The following is a 20,846-nucleotide window of genomic DNA, read 5'->3' on the forward strand; positions in this document are numbered from 1 at the left end:
TTTGTTTTGTTGTTTATTTTGTCTACGGTTCCTTAAACTTCCAAGCGTCTTAGGTGGGGGGATTAGGTTTTTTTTTTGGTTTTTGTTTTTTTTTTGTTTTTAAAAGATAGTAGCGGCGACCAATGCTTCACCGTGGGGGTACCCCCTATAGTGGACTACGGAGAGGCTCCGCCCAAAAAGGGTACCTTTTTCAGGCTGCATGGGTCACGAGTTGGAGTATAGAAAGTGGCAGGGAAAACTGTCATATTTCGAACGTACCCACCAAACGGTCGTTGGAAAGAGAACGCGTTCGCGCGCTTTTGTCATTAGGTGACCTCATGAAATTTCTCCCCAAATAAAGCGAGCCGAGAAGAACGTGTACGTACTTATTATAACAAACTGCCTACAGACTGGACAAAGTTCCCACTTTCCTACATCAATTTCCGTATCTTTGCCTTGTCAAGAAGACTCGAGAGATTGAACGAACACAAGAATCCACTACACACCTTAAATCAGTTTTTACCGAAATTTTATTGATTTTTCATTGCAGCTGGATATTGTATAAAGTTCACTGGGAATACAATTATCGGAATTATCGTTTCGACGTTGATTTCACAACTTATTTGCATTCCATAGGCTTAATATTACTGGTCATAAAACAATATTTTATCGGATGAAAACATTTTCTTTGCGTCATTAATCAGTACTTTTTTCACACCAGCTAAATCAGGATTAAAAAGTTGAAATTTGTACATTGATTTTTATAGGAATTTTGATCACAAATGAAGTTTTTTTAAACCCTTTTTATTTTAACCTTTTATGTAAGTTTTGGTGTAATTCCAGTACAGGTCAGGCTTCTGTAGTATAAGTAACTAGTTTCTATTGTTGTTTATAAAAATAAGTTTCTGAAATAAGGTAAATCGCGTGTTATAGATCAGTGCTGTTTAAATGAGAGCTGCAAATACCGAAAATCCTCCACTTAGCCTCTTGGTTAAGAAAGGCACATTAACCTTCCAAACCACTGCCACCACTACAACCTCCCCCCAAGCAACCCGCAGCTGCCACACTCTGCCCTTAAACCACTGCCGCCGCCGCACCCTCCCCCCAAAACCACTGCCACCACCGCACCTTCCCCCCAATCCACTGCCACCACTGCACCCTACCCCCAAACCACTCCCACCACCGCACCCTCCCCCCCCCAAACCACTGCCGCCACCGCACCCTCCCCACCAAGCCGCTGCCACCGTACCCTCACCCCACTCCTCTCGACCCACAATTTCTCCATTATTCTTGGCCCCACCCAAGGGGATATTAAAGTAGAGGATTTTCAGTAATCTACTTATTCCCAAGCCATGCAGGTGAGACTTGCAAATACAAATAATAAATAATACAGACTCACCCACTTACAAAATGGACAGTAACACAGGTCTATAGGAAGACCACTGTATATTAATAAAAAGCTTTTTTCAAGTTATGTTGCCCGGGTATTCAAACAACGTTTGCTAATAGCGGATACTTCAGAATCATATTCTTTGATCAGTCCTGTTCATTTAAAAAAATGAGATAACGTAACAATTCATGTGTGTTTGCAACTACAGTAAATGAGCCACTCATATGCCAAGATAATTTTGCAATGTAGTTATTTCACAATCCTTTGACAGACACATAAAGCTGGCCTTTTTCTCGCAGGTGTAGGAAACCGTACAACAGATGCCAGCTAACATACGATGTTAGTTTTAGCTTGATTTCAGGATGCTTCCTTAGTTCCTTTCTGTGAAGTCAGTGTTGGATTCTTAACAGAAGAAGTTTGATCGTTCGTTGTGACTGCAGTTACAGTAGAACCAGAAAAATTCAACTTGCTGTTATCTGTCCCACTTTCTTTAGAATCCACAGCATAGGTAGCGTGACCTTGTAAAGGTTTTTGTGTGTCTTTGGACGTAGCGTTGTCACGCAAGGGTTCTCCATTTGTCACTTGTATCTTACCATCACGTTCACTTCTACTCATGTGACTCTTGACCTGTGGTGTACCACAGTGGTCTCCATGTGAACTCTCCCCAGACTTTGAAACAACACCATTAGCCAGTCTGCGTCCTTTTCCGGTTTCTGTTAAACTTACTTTTGTTTCTTTAGAGTCACACAGCTTGTCAGTCGCTTGATTCTGAGGCTGCTCGTGTGTTGCTTGGTCTGTGCTTGTCTCTTGAGTTTTAGTGCTGCTAGGTTTTCGTTGTTGTTTTTCATGTTCTCTGCATGGAAGGTGCTTGGTGAGGCATATTCTCTGATTGAATGTTTTGCTGCAAGTGTCACATTTGTACGGTTTGTCGTCTGAGTGAATGTAACTGTGCTCCTGTAAATGGTGTTTTCGTTTGAATGCTTTCCCACAAACCTACGAGAAACAACTTGGTTTGGTTAACATCGCAAATAAAATCTGCTAGATTGAACAACAATAGTTATTATTAGAGCCCAACAGGCAAACCTCTGGTAGGCAAAAAGTAGTAGAGTGGATTCCAGATTGAGAAGTCTGGTTTTAAGACAAAGAAGAGTCCTGGATTTCAACCAATTTTAAGTCCAAAGATGGTACTTTCTTGCTCAAAAAATGGGGTGGGGGGGGGGGGTGCTGGAGTGAGAGTGGGATCTTTCTTGCTCCAACAAGGGGGCATAACATAAATCAACATTTTACTCTCTCAATGCATCTCTCTTTATCAACCCAAGTGTATGTGTTAATAACTGCAAATTGTATGACAGAATACCAAGAGGGAGGGGGGGGGAGATGCCATGGGCTAGCATCCCATCAGGGGGAGTGGTGCAGAATAGCCTCCAACACATGCGCCTGCTGGCAAGAGGGAGGGGGGATGTTACCTGGCATGCATAAGGCCTGTCACTAGCAGAGCTGCTCCTTTTTACAGATGCTTGATTGGCCTGGGCTTGAGATGTTAACTTCTGTTGTGCATTCTGAGAATGTTGTCTTGTCACATGCTGTTTAAGCCCACTGCTCTTCCTGAATGATGATTCACACTGAGAACATTTAAAGGGTTTTTCATCTGAAAAAATACAAAGAACATGGTTGATCTACCCTCTCTGCATGGCTGTGGATGATCTTTGGGACATCAAGCAATGGTAATGTTGTGGTTCAATTTTACCCTTAGTTCAATTTGGTATGTTCTTTTATTCTGGTGTATGGTAATATATGATAATGGATATAAAACAAAGGAAAATACCTAATTGAACAAAGGGCAAAATAATTGAACTACAACATTCACATGTAAAGAAAAATCACACACATCAAGTGTTCACCTAGGGAATTGTTATGAGGCATGTCACATGATACATTTTCATCCAATTAATAAAGGCATTTCAGTTGTCACTGGGCATAACAACAGTTCCACCAAGCAATAAGTTGCTTTATTCCCATAGCCTGCATCAAGACTTTGCATTGAGATTTTCAGGAGAATTGCATGATGGTCACTGGCTCATTTTTCCTCTCAAGTTATTGTACTTTTAAATACAAATATTTTAGGAGGTAAAGGAATTTTGCTACCCAAGACAACATGGACCAGGACAGCTGAGAACCAGAAAGAAAGAACAAGATGGAGGCCAAGGAGCAAGGTGTACACTGCAGCAGGCAACAGAGCTGATTAGCAGCAGAGTGTAGAGGCCTTACATGTACATGCCATACGGCATAAAGAGGATACAATGTAGGTGAAGGCGAAAGAAATTCCAGTGAACCCCTGGGCATGATGAAACAGGTTTCTGCCTATTGTTTTGAACATGCCACAGCAACTATAAGCAAAACTCCACCTGGGTTTGCAGGCAACCCGGAGCAGACTCACCATTTGTTTTGTCATCACTCTGCAATGATTCTGCAGCAGTGTCTTGTTTGATGTTTATTTTGTCATCTACAATCAAGAATAAGAGAAATTTCCAAGCAGATAAGTTCAATGACATTTATTATATGTGCCTCTTTAGAGGATTTTAAGTCAAAACTTGACACCCGCTTGTTTAAACGTGCTTATAATTTGTAGTTTTACTATTAACATTATTTTTCTTTTTTACTCATATTGTGTAAATTTATAGATTTTATCTTTTAGCGATATTTTATATTTTTCATCTTGTTAATGTTGTAAAGTGTTACAGATTTTTAGTAGATGTAGCGCTATAGAAATTTATTTTATTATATCATCATCATCATTATTATTAATATTATTATTATAAAATTAATATAAACTTTATTCAGCACTAAAAAGAATTAAAAAAATTGTTATTACTATTATTACTATTATTATTATAATTATCTAAATAATGGCAGAAAACTATTTACAATAAACAGTTCTATGATACAATCGTTAAATTATTAATTAATTACGTTGTTAATTATTATTATTATTAAAAGATAATAAACAATACCCAGACCACAAAAGAATAAAGTCTACATGTAACCAACAACAGTTCCCAAACATCAAGACTTACCCCAATGTTTTCACTCACCTAAATGATGGACAGCCTTCATATGATTGATAAGCTGTTCTTTCTCCACAAACATCACGGCACACAAGCAGCACTGCCGCAGACCCACTAAATTACCAACTTGGATCACAGGTGCGTCATTGACATAATCTTCCATACTTTGAAAACTCTCCTTCTTTTTCCGTTTTCTTTTCCTAACAACAGTCTTAGTCTTAGTGATTTCTTCCTGTGAAGTGTTTTTATTTGATTGTACAGGTATTTTTTGTCCTGTAAGTCTTATCTGGTCAGGGTCCACCCAGTCTTCTTTGTAAGCCACCTTCTTAGATTTCAAACTTCTTATTCGAGCACTGATTCTTCCAGGAGGGATTGTTGGTGTTGCTTTGCAAGAAGTATCTTCTTGCTGTTCAGATTTTGTGATATTGCATCTCTGTTTCGAGTCACTGTTTTGTTCATCTGTATTTTTTTCTGTTGAAGAGTGTAGTGCATTGTTGCCAGTTCCATTAACACTGGTTTCACTGGTATCTTGTTTTCTTCTGTGGATAAAATATTTTTTTCATTATTAAACACTGTTTTGACTGAGAAGATACAAAAAGCACTTGAGAGTGTTGTGTTTCATCACACTTCCAACTCCTAGAATTATTGTATTTTTTTTTTTTTTTTTTTTTTTTTTTTTTTTTTATTTAAATTTTTTTTTTTTTTTTTTTTTACCCCCCCCCTTTATCCCCCCCCCCTTTCCCCAAAAAAAAAAACACCCCCCCCCCCCCCCCCCCCCCCCCCCCCCCCAACGGGGCTAAATATTGCTTTTTAACTTTTTAACTTAAAAACATATTATTATCGACCCTGCTATGGCTCGTTTCGAAACAATTAATTTTATTCCACTTATAAGCCCCCGCTGGATAATTATAAGCCCCTACATTTATAAGCCCACCAAAAAAGCCCCTTATGAAGTTGGGATTTTATGGTACAGGTATCACTGCGGCAAATGGGTAAGTAGTTTCGGGCGGTACTGTATATGGTATTACTTAATGCAGTGTTTGCACCAACTGGTCCTGTCACTTACATGTACATGTTCCATATGAATCTAGCCCATTTTATTTGATTACTACCAAAAAGGGAGCACATGATATAATACCACTACCTAGAGATCTTGGTTGTGCTACTTCATTTGCTACAATTTATTATTTAGAACAAATCAATAATATTGTAACAAAATGAGAACATTCACCTCTTGGTTTCTGGAACACCTTGCTCGGACTCTATTTCCTCGTCAACCTAAAATTTGATCACAAACACATAAACAAGTTTGAAAAAAACATTACAGGTCTAGCTCTTATGGGTATTCCAGGCAGTCAGTACCCCATAATAATAGCTAATTTAACATTCTTTTTGGTTTGTTATATAATTTATATAAAGAAAGCAAACATCAAATAAAGAATGACCATTTTAGGTTGTTCGTTCCAATATTGATGTGGCCGCTGTTGTTGCAATTGCTGTTTCTGTTGCTGACAGAATGTTGGGGTGTACTATATTATCATCACATCCATGGAGAGAAGCAATACTTTGAGTCCCTTCATTCTACAGAATTCAAAGTCAAGTACCAAGAGCTTTGAGCCACTTGAGCAGAAAAATAAACAATTTACTTTTTAAAGGTTTGATGAGCCACCATGCTCACAAACAGATCGTGATGTTTAGGAGACCACAGGTAAATCCAGTCCCCTTGGTGACCTGCACGCCTTCCTTTACAATGATAATTTTTAGATCAAATTACATGTCCACATTTAACTATGACACATATGCACAAACAATGTAGGCCAAAATACTCACAGCAACACTGTCCAGTTCTTCAGGATTTTTTATATCACAGTGCTCTGATAACTTCTGGATAATGTTTTGAAGTTTAAGCCTGAAAATTGCAAATGGGTATCAAATTAAAGTACATGTTCACCTCAAGCATTTAAAAGATGGAGTTACCAGTATGTGACTTCCCAGTTGCAATCTTGGATAATTTATTACTAGCAGAGGTAAGAAAATATCTTGTATGAGTGCCACACTTTTCAAAGTTGCAATGTAATGTAATGTAAACTTTTTTAATAGTCAGCTCCCCACAGGGCTTTTCAGTAACTATTTTACAATTTACAGAATTAAGGGATGAGATCGGACATCAGCATATAAGGCGCCTATGGCAGCCGCTATCCGTCCATGTGTATGATCTCACCCCACCACCAACCCATGGAATAGAACAGACCACAACACCGGGAACTTCATGCCCTACTCTTTGCGATGAGTGTGTGGGTTCTTTAACGTCCCCTGCTAATTATAACACTGAAGATGCAGGAGACGGGGCCTACAGTTTATCGTCCTTATCCGAGAAGACTAGAATGTCTAACCATTTGCAGATGTCATTACAAAGGCAGCACATTCTTCTCAGTTATTTTAAGACCCTGAGTGTTGGTCCGGTCTGGGAGTCGAACCCGAGACCTCCCGTACGATAGTCCGGCGCTCTACCACTGAGCTAACCGGTCGGCGGTATCAATCAATGTTAATCATGCAATGGGCTAAAATGATACACCATATAAGAGTAATCTTTGTCTAAACGACCTAATTGAGAGGATCTGCATATAAAGGAAACATCAAAATTTTAGGTAATGAAACAGTTATCAGGGAAAAAATCTTACTGCAACAGTGCATGTAAGTTAAGCCTTCTGTTAGCAATTATCTTATCCTTTATAGTGCGTTGTGAGGCCCCCTACAACTCCAAATAAATATACTGTGCGACCATGCCATCTTGATAGTCAAGAGCCCTCAGGAGACACCAAAATACATTGAAATGTCGCCAAGTGAAACATTGAGATTTAATGGAAAACAAAATGAACTGGTTTCCCGAGGGATCTGTCATTAATTTTTTTTCATATATACCATGACAAAGACTTAGAAAAATGGTGCTCATCGGTCAACATTTGCAGGCAACATTGCAATATAATGTTACCATACATTTTGCAATGTTGCCCGCTCAGAGACTTTTGGCAGGAAACAGTTTTTATTGTTAGATGTCATGTGACCTCAAATTAGCCAATAAAAGAGCATGTTGTCAGGGGAAAATTTTCAGCTATATAACAATAAAGAAATGTATAGCTTTAGGGGGGAAATTTAAGAAATACACATGTATATACTAGCTTAAAGGAGGCTATCATGGATTATGCATCTTAAAAAATTTAGGCTAACATTTTCAATTTTGGCACTTCTTATCTACCTCAATCAGAACAGTCCTTGTTTCTTTTTATTATTATTATTTTATTAGTGCTTTAAAACCTTACTAAACTTTTATTTTGAGGTTTCCAGGCTTGTATTTGAAGATAACTTTGTACAACATAAAAAATTTCTCACTAGACCGTCGCACAGCCTTAAAACCGCAGCTCTGATTGTCGTGAGTAATGTCAGATTGATTATTTGTTTAAAAAGACCAAATGGCCCTGAGTATTGGTTTTTAATCTAAACCAACTAATTTCGTGCAACATCTGTATACTTGCTTCATAGCTTCACACTCCAAATGCAAACCAAATGCGTGCACTTTAAAACGAACTCGTCCCGAGCGACTATCAACGAAATCAACTTACCCACGATGGTCAGTAGAACTTTGATTCGTTTCCTCCATTGTTTTGCAAACGGTGTACGCATGGAACGACGAAAAACTCAATTTGATAACACGAAAACATTCACACACTTTGCATACGAACACATTTGATGAAACTCTTTCACATACAGAACTATCCCAGAGTTCCCAGAGGACATATTCAGACAGTCTCCCGTCCCAGTCCCTCCGTGTAACGCTCGAGAATCCGTGCGAAAAGACCCGCACGTGACTTGTCCCCGCACGCGTCTCAGAAACGCCGCTGTCATAGTGATTTGGCCCCCCCCCCCCCGGGGGGATTTGGGTATCCCAGGCGAGTTTTGGGTACCCCCGTACAGGTTAAGATGGTTTCCGTCGAACATTCGAGCAATACAGGCAAAAATAAAGTTACCAAAGAGACTTCATAGCATGGTAACAGTTTGAGTACAGCTAACAAAAACCTACCAAAACTTTAGCTCTCAAGCAGACCCCGCCAGAGAAAAATGGATTTGAAATTAACTAATTTCAGTAAAAACGGACGTTTCACGCCAGGTTAAAACAAAATGACGCGCATTTTACGCATTTTTAAGAGGTTCGACTTTAATTTTCTTAAGAATGCTTTAGAATTTAATCACGGGGCACTAAGACAAATGAACTTTAGGGAGGTGTTTGAAATAGTATATAAAATGTTACCGTACTATGAGTAGGTTTTTGGTACTTATTTTTGCACTCATTGCTCGAACTTTCAGCGGAATCCGTCTTAAATGCGCGGACTTCAATCAGACGGTATTTTTGCTTTACGACTGTTTTCACCATAGTTAATATAGGGAAATGGTTAGGAAGCCCGGCAAACATCAAAGGAGCAAACAAAGAGGCCAAGATTTATTTGGAAGGTCCACGACCCTGCACATCTTTTGTTTTGCGCTCATACACTATGCATGAATTACGTAATCGTAATGTTTTTATTGGTTAGCTACCTGAACACACGTAACCATTTATTGTATTTTGTCAGGTTTTGTGCAGGGTCAACCCCCAAAATAGCGAACAAAAACATACAACAAAGAACTTTGTCGGGATTCCTAACCATTTCCCTCTATCAACTATGTTTTCACTGACGTATTGTTACTATAAATAATTGAATTTACTGAGACAAGGCTTCGTAGTAAGATAAATAGATTTTGAGCAGAATCGGGAATGACTTCACTTGTCCCAGTCTCCTGTATTCTACGCTGTCAGTGTCTTGGGTATCCCATCTGGGGATACCCAAATTACTAGTAATTTTTGGGTAAGGGGGTACCTTAATCGAACCTTAAACTCGGGAATACCAAAATCACTGGGACACCACGAACTAAGACCGGACTGCAATCTCGCTATTTTGTTTCGCCGACAAAATGGATATTAACGTAAATCAGTTGAATCTCTATTTCAACAAGAGAGTCTTACCCCGAAAGTAAGCAAAGAGCAAACCATGCGCTCCCCCATGATCACGAGTAAGTTTACAAGCTGTTTGCCTGTTTACGAGTAAGTTGTAATCTTAGAAGCCTATTCTGCACTGCACCATTCAGAATAATAGAAGACATGTGTCTTCCTTTCAGTGGGATAGTCAAGCTCTTTCCCATTGTTTGACGAGGGGGGAAAAGGGTTTTTGGGTGGTGAAAAGGGAAAAATTGTGTGGCGGTGAAAATAGGGAAAAAATTAGGGAGGTGAAAAATATTATAAAATTTTTTTTTTTTGGGAACAACCCCCCCTCCCCTTTGACCAGTTCACCGTTGGTGACCCCTTTCGGAAAGCTAAAGATTTTTGTTTGGTAGCTTAATAGAATTTTTTTATCATTGGTTTACAACCGTAAACGTCTGCTTGTCCAGCATATTAACTATATTCAGCATAATTAAATTATTTTATTTTTAGATTCGGAGAACCTTTCTGAAATGGTCGTACACATAGCATCGTTTTCAGAGTCATTTATTCAATCTTTCAGTTTTTATTTGTATCGGAACGGTTACAGACTTGACCGATAAACTTCAATGTATGCCAATTCCTAATATTCATCTCCTTCTTCCTCCTCGTCGCCTTCACCTGCCGCAGAATCCACGCCAACTTCCTCGTAATCCTTTTCCAGTGCAGCCAAATCTTCACGAGCCTCGGAGAACTCTCCTTCCTCCATACCCTCACCCACATACCAGTGGACAAACGCACGCTTGGCGTACATCAGATCGAACTTGTGATCCAGACGGGCCCAGGCCTCAGCAATAGCTGTGGTGTTACTCAACATACACACAGCGCGCTGAACCTTGGCCAGGTCACCGCCAGGAACAACTGTGGGAGGCTGGTAGTTGATTCCAACCTGAAAAACGTAATTGTACATTTATCGTCAGTCTTACTCGTTTACCACTGTTGAACACTGAATTATCGTTCTAAACATAATGCAAAGGTACCCTAGCTAGGAACTGAACAGCGCAGGGTGGAGTGGAAGAGGGACAGGGGAGGATGTGGAGAGGAATAGGATTGGTTGAGGGTTGATGTTTGCCTTACGCAGTGTTAATACCAACCTTAAAGCCAGTTGGGCACCAGTCCACAAACTGAATGGTTCTCTTGGTCTTGATTGTCGCAATAGCCGCATTAACATCTTTTGGTACTACATCACCTCGGAACAGCAAACAGCAAGCCATGTATTTGCCGTGACGTGGGTCACATTTAACCATCTGATTGGCTGGCTCAAAACACATGTTTGTGATCTCTGAGACAGTCAACTGCTCGTGGTAAGCTTTCTCGGCAGAGATAACAGGAGCATAGGTGGCCAGAGGGAAGTGTATACGTGGGTACGGCACCAAGTTGGTCTGTTGATAAAATAAATCAAAGATTGGAACAATTAACCTCACACTTACCCACTAAGAAAATTGTCAAATAAAAAGGTAATTTTCAAAATTTGTTCTATTCTGTGTTAATGTTATTTTTGGACTGGTCAAACAATGATTTTTTTTGTCTGGCAAAAAAAATGGTTGTTGTTGTTGTTGTAGTTGTTGTTGTTGATGACTGTTCGCGTGTGATTCAAAAGGTCCCCTACCTGAAACTCAGTCAAGTCAACATTCAGAGCACCATCAAAACGGAGTGAGGCAGTGATGGAGGACACAATCTGACCAATCAGTCTGTTCAGGTTGGTGTAAGTAGGCCTCTCAATGTCCAGGTTACGACGGCAGATGTCATAGATTGCCTCATTGTCCACCATGAAGGCACAGTCAGAGTGTTCCAAGGTGGTGTGAGTGGTCAGAATGGAGTTGTAAGGCTCCACAACCGCCGTGGAGACTTGCGGGGCTGGGTAGATGGAAAATTCCAGCTTGGATTTCTTGCCATAGTCAACAGACAGACGCTCCATAAGAAGTGATGTAAATCCAGAGCCAGTACCACCACCAAAGGAATGGAAGATGAGGAAACCTTGCAGGCCAGTGCACTGGTCAGCCTAGAAAGCGTACAAAATAATAATAAGCACGTTTCGCCGGAATTACAAACAAGCATTTTCTCCATGTTTATTTTCATGCCGCGTTTTCCGAGTTTTAAAATTGGTTATAACTACTCTTGCATCGTCCTTTAGCCAATTGGAGAGAAGCGATTGTCTTTACGGTCGACAGAGTTTTCGCGCGCTTTTCACTGCAGGTAACACTATTTTTCTTACACGGGTTCTTATTAGAGAGGGTTCGTATTATCGAGGTTTTTTCTAAAGAAAATGTATGAGAATTTTGTTAGGACATATTAGAAAGGTGTCTGTACAGAGAGGTTCGATTGTCAGTTTAAGACATGCGCACTTACCAACTTCCGCAGCTTGTCCAAAACCAAATCAATCATTTCCTTCCCAACAGTGTAGTGCCCACGAGCATAGTTGTTAGCGGCATCCTCTTTGCCGGTTATCAACTGTTCTGGGTGAAACAGCTGTCGGTAGGTGCCAGTGCGGACCTCGTCTGACAAAATAAAACCATACTGATGTAAAGAAATGTTTCTATTTTTTCGTTTTTACAAAGATATTACAAAAAGTTTCGATTACTGGAAGTAACTATAAGACCTTTTAACCGAACTCGCTTAGTATGCTTTGGTTGAAAGAAGTAATTCATTATTAACGAGATTGTGATGAAAAACTGAAGGACATATGTCGACGGGCAACGCCAAGCTTTGACAAATCCTGAATATTTTTTCAAACATTTGAATAGAAATGTTGAATAATAAAAAGGGAGGTGTCTTGTAATATTCTTACCGACAACTGTGGGTTCTAAGTCAACGAACACGGCGCGAGGAACGTGTTTTCCCGCTCCAGTCTCACTGAAAAATGTGTTGAAGGAATCGTCTCCTCCGCCGATAGTTTTGTCGCTCGGCATTTGGCCATCAGGCTGAATTCCATGCTCCAAGCAATACAACTCCCAACAAGCGTTTCCAATCTGAACTCCAGCTTGGCCAACGTGGACAGAAATACACTCACGCTAAAAGAAAAAAACACCAGTAACATTTTAAAAAACTTTTGCAATTGAAATAATCTGAAGCGAAAACCCCGAAGTGATTTTGAATACATTTCATAACAACAGGTTTGAATGATCAAAACGCTTTGAAATTTTGCCAAATCCTGTTGGTATTTGATTCCAAAAACCAGAATTACCATTTTCAATTCGCTTTTTTTTTCGTATCCGCAAAAATTAGCGACGGAATAATCGAGGAAGTTCCGAGCTCCGAAAAAAGTAGCAACGTCTTTCAAAGAACTGGGAGTGGATTGAATACAATCAACCGAGCGCGACGATTTTGTTGCTTTGACAGAGCAGCTGTTACAAAACTTAATGGTTCTACTTTATGATGAAGAAAAATTAACATAATTTAAAAAAAAATTGAAAAGATGATCAGTTGGAGACTAAATTCTGACATGATAACATTTGTTCTGGATTATTTGATTGGCTAAGAGTGAGAAACTCATGTTAATTGTAGCGTTGACAACGCGGTGTGTGGTTTCCATTAAATCACAATACTATTTTCTATTCATAAAAATTTCATTGTGCCTCCTCCGATTTGTTTTGACAACTCTACTGAAAAGCAGACAGTCTTGTTACGTTCAATTAAACTTAAGAAGGAAAACAGACTGAAACCTAAGTCTTAATAAATGTTATGAATGTAGATTTAGTGATGGATTTTTTTTTAAGGCAAGGTATTTTTTTAGCCAATAATATTGCCTTAAACAAATATATTCAGTGACAGCCCTATATGCGTATAAAGGTTTAACTGAAATGAGAGAATCAAAACATAACTGATATTCGTTTTTTCGTTTTTGCGCCGAAAACACAAATATAAAAGCTCGTTTCCTTTTTATCCAAGTGTCACATTAATCCATGTATGAGGGAGTGCCGGATTCAAATTAAGAATGCTTTGTCATAAAATGCATCCGCATAATTAATTTAAACTCTTAGTTTCATTCGTGTGATTGTTAGCTGGGGGAAGGAAACTTGCTTTTGAATAAATTTCGAAGTCGCTTTAAAAATGGAGAACGAAATAAGGGATAAGGGTTCCAACTCATGTAGGCTTTCACGGTAGACTGCAGTCAGGCATGCGTATAATTTACATTTCTAATAAGCTAAGCCGCGCGCTTCGCCATGCGCTCAGTCGCGTGCCCAGCCGCGCGTTCAGCCGCGTTGTTGGCCTGTAAAATTTAGAGATCTGTAGACGTCTCTTTAAATCGCCACATGCTTGCAAGAATGCCTACGTCTGAGTCTTTAGGCCTGGTTAAACTAGGAAACATTGTTGCGGAACCATTGTTCCTTGCCATGTTTTCTAGGTGGCTAAATTAGCGGAAAGCAAGGAAAATGTTTTGCTGCCCGAGTGGCTAAACTAGGAACAATGTTCCGGGAACAAAGTGTCACGCATGCCCATAAACTAGTCAACATTGTTTCCGTGGCGGCTAAACTGGACAACATATGTTTCGGAAGCAAAATTTGTGTCCGGCAAGCAAAAATGTTTTTGATGAGGACATTTTTTGTTTCCGTGAAGGAAAATTTTTTTCCGCAACATATGTTTCCCGCGTGGCTAAACTGGGAAACATTTGAGTCCGCAACAATGTTTGTTTAGCCAGGCCTTTAGTCGCGCTTCTTTTTAGGAGAAAAGGGAAACGAGATCAAATGCTTTCTAACAGGAAAAACTGGACTTTCTTTGATCGCATTCTAGCAAATTTTGCGCGTCTTGCAACAACACTCTTTTAATTTTGGTGTTTTCTTCTCCTGATCTCAGGATGTTGCGCCCAGTGTGGCACTCTATGTCCCGGTCTTAAATGCTAAATTGGTGCCGTCAGTCTATTAATTGTAATCAAATTTTTTTCTAACGTGCTGAAAATACCCCGCTCGCGAATGGGCACAACAACCAGTTGTTTGTCAGTTGCTTCACACAGTTGTTCGTCAGTTGGTTTCAGGCAATCGATGTTTAATCGATAATCACAAGTAAAATTTAGTTCCTGTATAACCACGCTCAATCAAAACACGAAACAAAGATGACTGAACAAACCAATGAAGGTAATTTATTCAAACAATACGCCATAGCTGGTCAGATACCCAAGCGAACAGTGATATTCATTCAAATCAAAGATCAGCCAGTGGCTATCACCGTCGACTGGAAATCCTAGAGAACTATAGGTTGCGTCGATTACAGTCTCGATTACAGGCAGTAGCACTAATTAGTTTAGGCTGCATCTCACAAAACTCTCAGTTCCTTTCAAAATCACACTTTTTTTATCGTATAGTGAAAAAGTTTTGAAAGCAGTTTCAGGAATAAATACAACGAATTTCCTAATTTACATTTTCCTGTCCAGTTACTACTGAGAGAGAACATAACTAATATTCATCGTCTTCCTCCTCTCCCTCAGCCTCAACAGAATCCAGGCCAACTTCCTCGTAATCCTTCTCCAGTGCAGCCAAATCTTCACGAGCCTCGGAGAACTCTCCTTCCTCCATACCCTCACCCACATACCAGTGGACAAACGCACGCTTGGCGTACATCAGATCGAACTTGTGATCCAGACGGGCCCAGGCCTCAGCAATAGCTGTGGTGTTACTCAACATACACACAGCGCGCTGAACCTTGGCCAGGTCACCGCCGGGAACAGCTGTGGGAGGCTGGTAATTAATTCCAACCTAAAAAAAGAAAATTACAGTATATATGACAACATAAAAGACAGTTTCTACGAGCGTCAGAAGAAGGGATGATCGGAGATGATTGGTGACCCAGGGGGCAGCTAGTCGGGAAAAACTGGGCGAAAGGTTACTTTCGTCCGAAATCCCGTCGACCCGACCAGCTTCTTCGGGTTCCCCGAGAAAGATAAGAACTCCCACCGAAAGCCGAGTCCATGACCTTCCGGACACCGGCTAGGCTATAAGCTGGTTCAAACAGGTTAACTTCCTGCACAATGTAAGTAGTAATTCCATTCTGAACATTGTAAAATAGCTCCTAGTAGAATTATCACATAGCTTCCCTTAAATTACCAACCTTGAAGCCAGTAGGGCACCAGTCCACAAACTGAATGGTTCTCTTGGTCTTGATTGTTGCAATAGCTGCGTTAACATCCTTTGGTACCACATCACCTCGGAACAGCAAACAGCAAGCCATGTATTTGCCGTGACGTGGGTCACATTTAACCATCTGATTGGCTGGCTCAAAACAGGCATTGGTGATTTCAGCAACACTCAACTGCTCGTGGTAAGCTTTCTCGGCTGAGATCACTGGTGCATAGGTGGCCAGAGGGAAGTGAATACGTGGGTAGGGTACCAAGTTGGTCTGTAATGAAAACAAAGGAAATATATTACAGTCAACTCTCTCTTAACGGACACCTCTATAAGACGGACACCTCCATGCCGTTTTCCAGTCATTTTACTGTACCCAAACTCCCTATAAGACGGACACCTCTCTAACAACGGAGACTTTGAAATCATAAACGGACACTTGAGAAGTGTTTTTTTTATCATGTCAGTTTTTTAGTGAAAATACCTCCAAACCTCGTAACGACCTAAAGTAAAGTTAGTCAGCGCCCTACGGATACGTGTATACCAAGCGTACTAGCGAAAAAAATGACGCTTTAACAGATCTAGATTACTTCTCTACTTACGTCTATGGGCACAAAAGGGGTCGTTTTCTACTTACATTACCACAGTTTGTCAGAGAAGCTCTCAACTTTTGCTTTAAGAAGCGAATACGGTCCTGTTATTATTTCAGTCTTGCTGCAGTTTGCAAAGAATTGTTGCATTGTGCATAGGTTTTGCTTTATTATCTCAGAATTATTGGTGTCGTGTTACCTCGACTCTCTTTAAGGCGGACACCTCTCTAAGACGGACAGCTGCGGCCGGTCCCGAAGGTGTCCGTCTTAGTTAGAGTTGACTGTATAACTCAATGAAATGAAACATTCTCTTCCGAAAAAAATTCCGAACTACTCCAACTAGAGTTGCACTCAGGACCTTCCCAACACCGGTTTATAAAAGGTGTAGTCAGAAAAATACTGGAGCTTAAAATTCAGAAAAAAGTGACTGGCAATATCTACATGGCGCGCGCATATTCAATAAAGATACCTGAAACTCGGTCAAGTCGACATTCAGAGCACCATCAAAACGGAGTGAGGCAGTGATGGAGGACACAATCTGACCAATCAGTCTGTTCAGGTTGGTGTAAGTGGGCCTCTCAATGTCCAAGTTGCGACGACAGATGTCATAGATGGCCTCATTGTCCACCATGAAGGCACAGTCAGAGTGTTCCAAGGTGGTGTGAGTGGTTAGAATGGAGTTGTAAGGCTCGACAACAGCTGTGGCAATCTGTGGTGCTGGGTAGATGGCAAATTCCAGCTTAGACTTCTTGCCATAGTCAACAGACAGACGCTCCATAAGGAGAGATGTAAATCCAGAGCCAGTACCACCACCAAAGGAATGGAAGATGAGGAAACCTTGCAAGCCAGTGCACTGGTCAGCCTGAGAAAAATGACAAATCAAAGAATCAGTTGCGATCAGGTATGAAGACTTCACCAAAACCCTCATGCAGCATCAGACTGTGGCTTACCAACTTTCGGAGCCTATCAAGAACAAGATCAATCATTTCCTTCCCTATGGAAGATAAGGAAACCTTGCAAGCCAGTGCACTGGTCAGCCTTTGAAAAATAAACCAAAACAAAAATTGTTGCTGAAGTTATACGAATTAATAGCCTGTGTACAGCCGCCCGCTCCCCCCCCCCCCCCCCCACACCCCTCAAAAAAAACTCCGAGGAAAATCCTGCTTTTTTGGCTGCATGTACACAATAATAAAGGGACATTGATTCTTAGCAACCAACTTACAATGGCATGATACTTACCAATTTCCTTATCTTATCGAGAACTTGGTCGATGATGCTTTTTCCAACAGTGTAGTGCCCACGGGCATAGTTGTTAGCGGCATCTTCTTTGCCAGTCATCAACTGGTCTGGGTGAAATAACTGTCTGTAGGTGCCGCAACGGACTTCGTCTGAAACAAACAGTTTTCACATCAATTGGACATATAACATCATTAGGGACGGACCATTATTTTTTAGAGGGAGGTCGGTATGGAATCGAAAATATAGAAAAAATTGTTTGCAGGGTCTAAAAAGACAAAATAAATTGTTTGCCGCAAACACGATGTGTATAACAAAAAATAGTTTGAATTTAAAAAAAAAATGTTTGCAGAGGTGCATAAACTAAAACAAAAGTTTGCAGAGGAAAACTTTTCTTTTCATATCCCCCCCCCCCCCCCCCCCGTTTTGCCTAGCTTTTCTTTCTTTTTCATGTATTTTTTTTTCTAGTCACATTGTAGATTAACAGCGCGTTCATGTTTTTGGTAAAAGGCATTATCAATTAATTGCCTACCTACAAACTTGATAAAAAAAAAGCCACAAGTAAGTAAGCAAGCAAAACGAAGTTTAACAACGCTATACCCAGCTTCAAAAGAAATCATTTCTTACATCTATATTTTGAACAACATTTAGCAGACACCCCGGGTTAGTAACTGCCTGTTAACTTACCAACAACTGTGGGTTCCAAATCAACGAACACGGCGCGAGGAACGTGTTTTCCCGCTCCAGTCTCACTGAAAAATGTGTTGAAGGAATCGTCTCCTCCGCCGACAGTTTTGTCACTCGGCATTTGGCCATCAGGCTGAATTCCATGCTCCAAGCAATACAACTCCCAGCAAGCGTTTCCAATCTGAACTCCGGCTTGGCCAACGTGGACAGAAATACACTCACGCTTTAATCGGAGTAGATAATAGAAAGGCGGTTCTGTTAACGTTTAGTAGCCCTGTATTAACTGCGAATAGGTCCTCCCACCCGATTTTATAAATATTAACCATGAAGTAAAGTGTTTCCTAGCCTAAATCCACTGTAAATGTATAAATTGGATCAAGTCTCATTCATTTTCGCGGCATTCTATAGCATTTTCCCTAACTTCAAGAATGTGACACCTTTGAAAATTTTATCTTTTACATTCAAGTGAAAGGCAATTTGAAAGTTGATTCTGAAGTTCTTACCATTTTGAAAAAAGTTATGCGTCGAAAAATGATCCTAAAAACTGAAGATTTGAAAAATTCCTCTGTCGAAAAAGTAGTAACGTCGCCTCTCGAGCGAGGATTAAAATGATAGTATTTTGCTTGTTTCGTTTTATTTTGTTTAAAAACTACGGGAAACTACAGGTTAAAACTGGTGCGGTTAGCCATGGAACATAAACTCCAGCAGGTTTACATTGGAGAGTGTTGTCGCATCGCAGACTCGTCTCCAAGCTGAGGCATCACTTCCCCTTGGTCGTGCACAGACCAAGGGGAGCGTTTTGGAACGTAGGAGGCTCGGGCGGGGAGGGGGGCGGCGTTGGGGTTTGGGCATTGGGTCAAAGACTGTCCCAAAATTACTCGGATGGTTTTCATATTTGGAGCAAGTTCTTTTTCTGTTTTAGCAACATTTTGCATTCTGAGTAGTTTCTACATCGAAGATTTCCGAAGATTTTAATTGTTGTTCGAACGGCCGTACGAACGTATCCAATAAGTTTTCGAACTTTTCCGAAGATAAACGAAGTTTACCAAATTAAAGATTTCAGAGAAAGTTTCGATGTTTGAACTTTCGATCGTTCAGCCTAAAAAGCTCATCAGCAGATAAGACGTCATCGATTTCTTTGCGATTGTTCTCGGTGAAAGAAATCCCTTTCAGAATCCTTTTAATTTAACAAGTAATGGCCCTAATTTTTTGTAAAGGAAAGTTCAGACGATCCTACTTCATGAAGCTTCTTGATCCTCGCATCTTGTGTAGCTCTTTTGTCGCCAGAGGGCATAAAATGAGGCTCTAAAGTCGCCCATTTCAAAGATAACGTCAATAATAATAATAATAATAATAATAATAATAATAATAATAATAAATGTAAACAGTTTATGGACCTCTGCTAGTGGCGTTCTGGAGAGAGGAGGTTTGTTAATTGAAAGTCCTATTACTTCGCCAAAAACGATCCTGTTGAAACGATCACGAAACGGGATAACTTAACACTGTCTTAACAAACTAATTTTGCACTGCGGTCGCGATATTTTCGTCTCCAAAACGTGGGGGGCTGCCAGCCCCCCAAATTTTCGTTTGGGGGGCTATTGCCCCCCTCCTTGCCCCCTTGCTCCGTCGCCTAGCGCAGTAGCGCCTATGGTGCAAGGGTTCTCGGGAAAAAGCCGAGAGGAGGCGAAGAGGCCACCATCGGCCACATTCTGAAATCGCAACCTCAGATTATAATCCTTTATAATAATTTTTTACCCCTTAAAAGGGACACTGTCACCAGTTTTTACTTCAAAAACTCTTATTATTCCAAATTATTATTATTAAAAACTCAAGAGCCTAAAGACATATGGAAACTACGAATAGTGGTTCAATTTTGTTAAAGATCACCATGCAAGTGTACTGAAGCGATAAACAAGGGAAGGGAAACGAGAATTTGTTCAAGAAAACTGTAGTTTGGAAAATTTGGGGAAAAATTGCGGTGCTTGACTGATTGAAGGAGATCCAAGGGAAATGACTTACTGTCAGAAATCGAGGCCTCCAGAAATTGGGATTCGACTTTTAGTTTGTCACCTCTGGGTCATCGAGCGTCGCGTGGCGACTCAAATAACGGGCTGCGACTAGCCTCCTCCTCAGGCGTACTTTCCGCGCTGCAAAAACAAAAGAGAGAAGCGTCTGGGTACGAGGCAGGGATGCGAAGGAAATCTAAGATGTGCTTTCCTGTACACATCGTAACGGTGCTGTTCTTTGAGCTACCGGCCGGAAAACTGCGACATATATGATATAATTGCGTCTTCATTTGAATAACAAAACCTTAACATCGTAGGCCTCACATTCACATAATAGATCTTCTGTCAAAAAAACAACCACACGTGCACATGAGACTTAAGATGTACCTAGTAAATGGCCTAGCTCACAGCGAGTCTCACGTAGCTCAGTTGGTTAGAGCGCCCAACCGGTATCTGGGAGGCCATGGGTTCGATTCCCGTCGGGGACTCAGATTTTTTCTTTGCCCCACGCTCGTGTCATGTAGAATAATTTCTTCACTACAAAAGTATTGTTATTCAAATTTGAGCGCCCTTTATGCAAAATGTCCATTTACAGTATATGGTTTCCAAGCGACGAAAATAATCCCATTGTACCATTGTGTGCTAAACTGTCAACAGTTTTACTTTCTCTCGCGTTGAAAACTGGATTCTAGCAGGGGGAGGTACAGGTACAACTTGTGGATAATTGGTTCAAGCTAGCCTTTGCATGCAACTCCCTCGCATCCATGTT

General features: G+C 40.5%; 3 protein-coding genes across 3 annotated transcripts; all 3 read right to left on the reverse strand.

Moving 5' to 3' along the window:
• Positions 1-1,233: 1,233 nt before the first annotated feature.
• LOC144646577 (uncharacterized) lies at positions 1,234-8,188 on the reverse strand. Its single transcript, XM_078506212.1, has 7 exons — positions 8,055-8,188; positions 6,265-6,343; positions 5,666-5,712; positions 4,462-4,973; positions 3,807-3,872; positions 2,836-3,017; positions 1,234-2,362 (listed from the first exon to the last, which is right to left on the reverse strand). Exons 1-7 carry the CDS (start codon positions 8,090-8,092, stop codon positions 1,727-1,729), a joined length of 1,560 nt encoding a protein of 519 aa, XP_078362338.1. The 5' UTR covers positions 8,093-8,188; the 3' UTR covers positions 1,234-1,726.
• Positions 8,189-9,993: 1,805 nt separating this feature from the next.
• Positions 9,994-12,846, reverse strand: LOC144646578 (tubulin alpha-1D chain-like). Its single transcript, XM_078506213.1, has 6 exons — positions 12,687-12,846; positions 12,291-12,513; positions 11,852-12,000; positions 11,112-11,504; positions 10,597-10,884; positions 9,994-10,391 (listed from the first exon to the last, which is right to left on the reverse strand). Exons 1-6 carry the CDS (start codon positions 12,687-12,689, stop codon positions 10,086-10,088), a joined length of 1,362 nt encoding a protein of 453 aa, XP_078362339.1. The 5' UTR covers positions 12,690-12,846; the 3' UTR covers positions 9,994-10,085.
• Positions 12,847-14,553: 1,707 nt separating this feature from the next.
• Positions 14,554-18,696, reverse strand: LOC144646579 (tubulin alpha-1A chain-like). Its single transcript, XM_078506214.1, has 6 exons — positions 18,575-18,696; positions 18,072-18,294; positions 17,388-17,536; positions 16,618-17,010; positions 15,545-15,832; positions 14,554-15,192 (listed from the first exon to the last, which is right to left on the reverse strand). Exons 1-6 carry the CDS (start codon positions 18,575-18,577, stop codon positions 14,893-14,895), a joined length of 1,356 nt encoding a protein of 451 aa, XP_078362340.1. The 5' UTR covers positions 18,578-18,696; the 3' UTR covers positions 14,554-14,892.
• Positions 18,697-20,846: the final 2,150 nt, after the last annotated feature.

This window comes from Oculina patagonica, chromosome 3, assembly GCF_052425735.1.
Source record: "Oculina patagonica isolate OP01 chromosome 3, crgOcupat, whole genome shotgun sequence".
In the NCBI taxonomy this organism is placed as follows: domain Eukaryota; kingdom Metazoa; phylum Cnidaria; class Anthozoa; order Scleractinia; family Oculinidae; genus Oculina; species Oculina patagonica.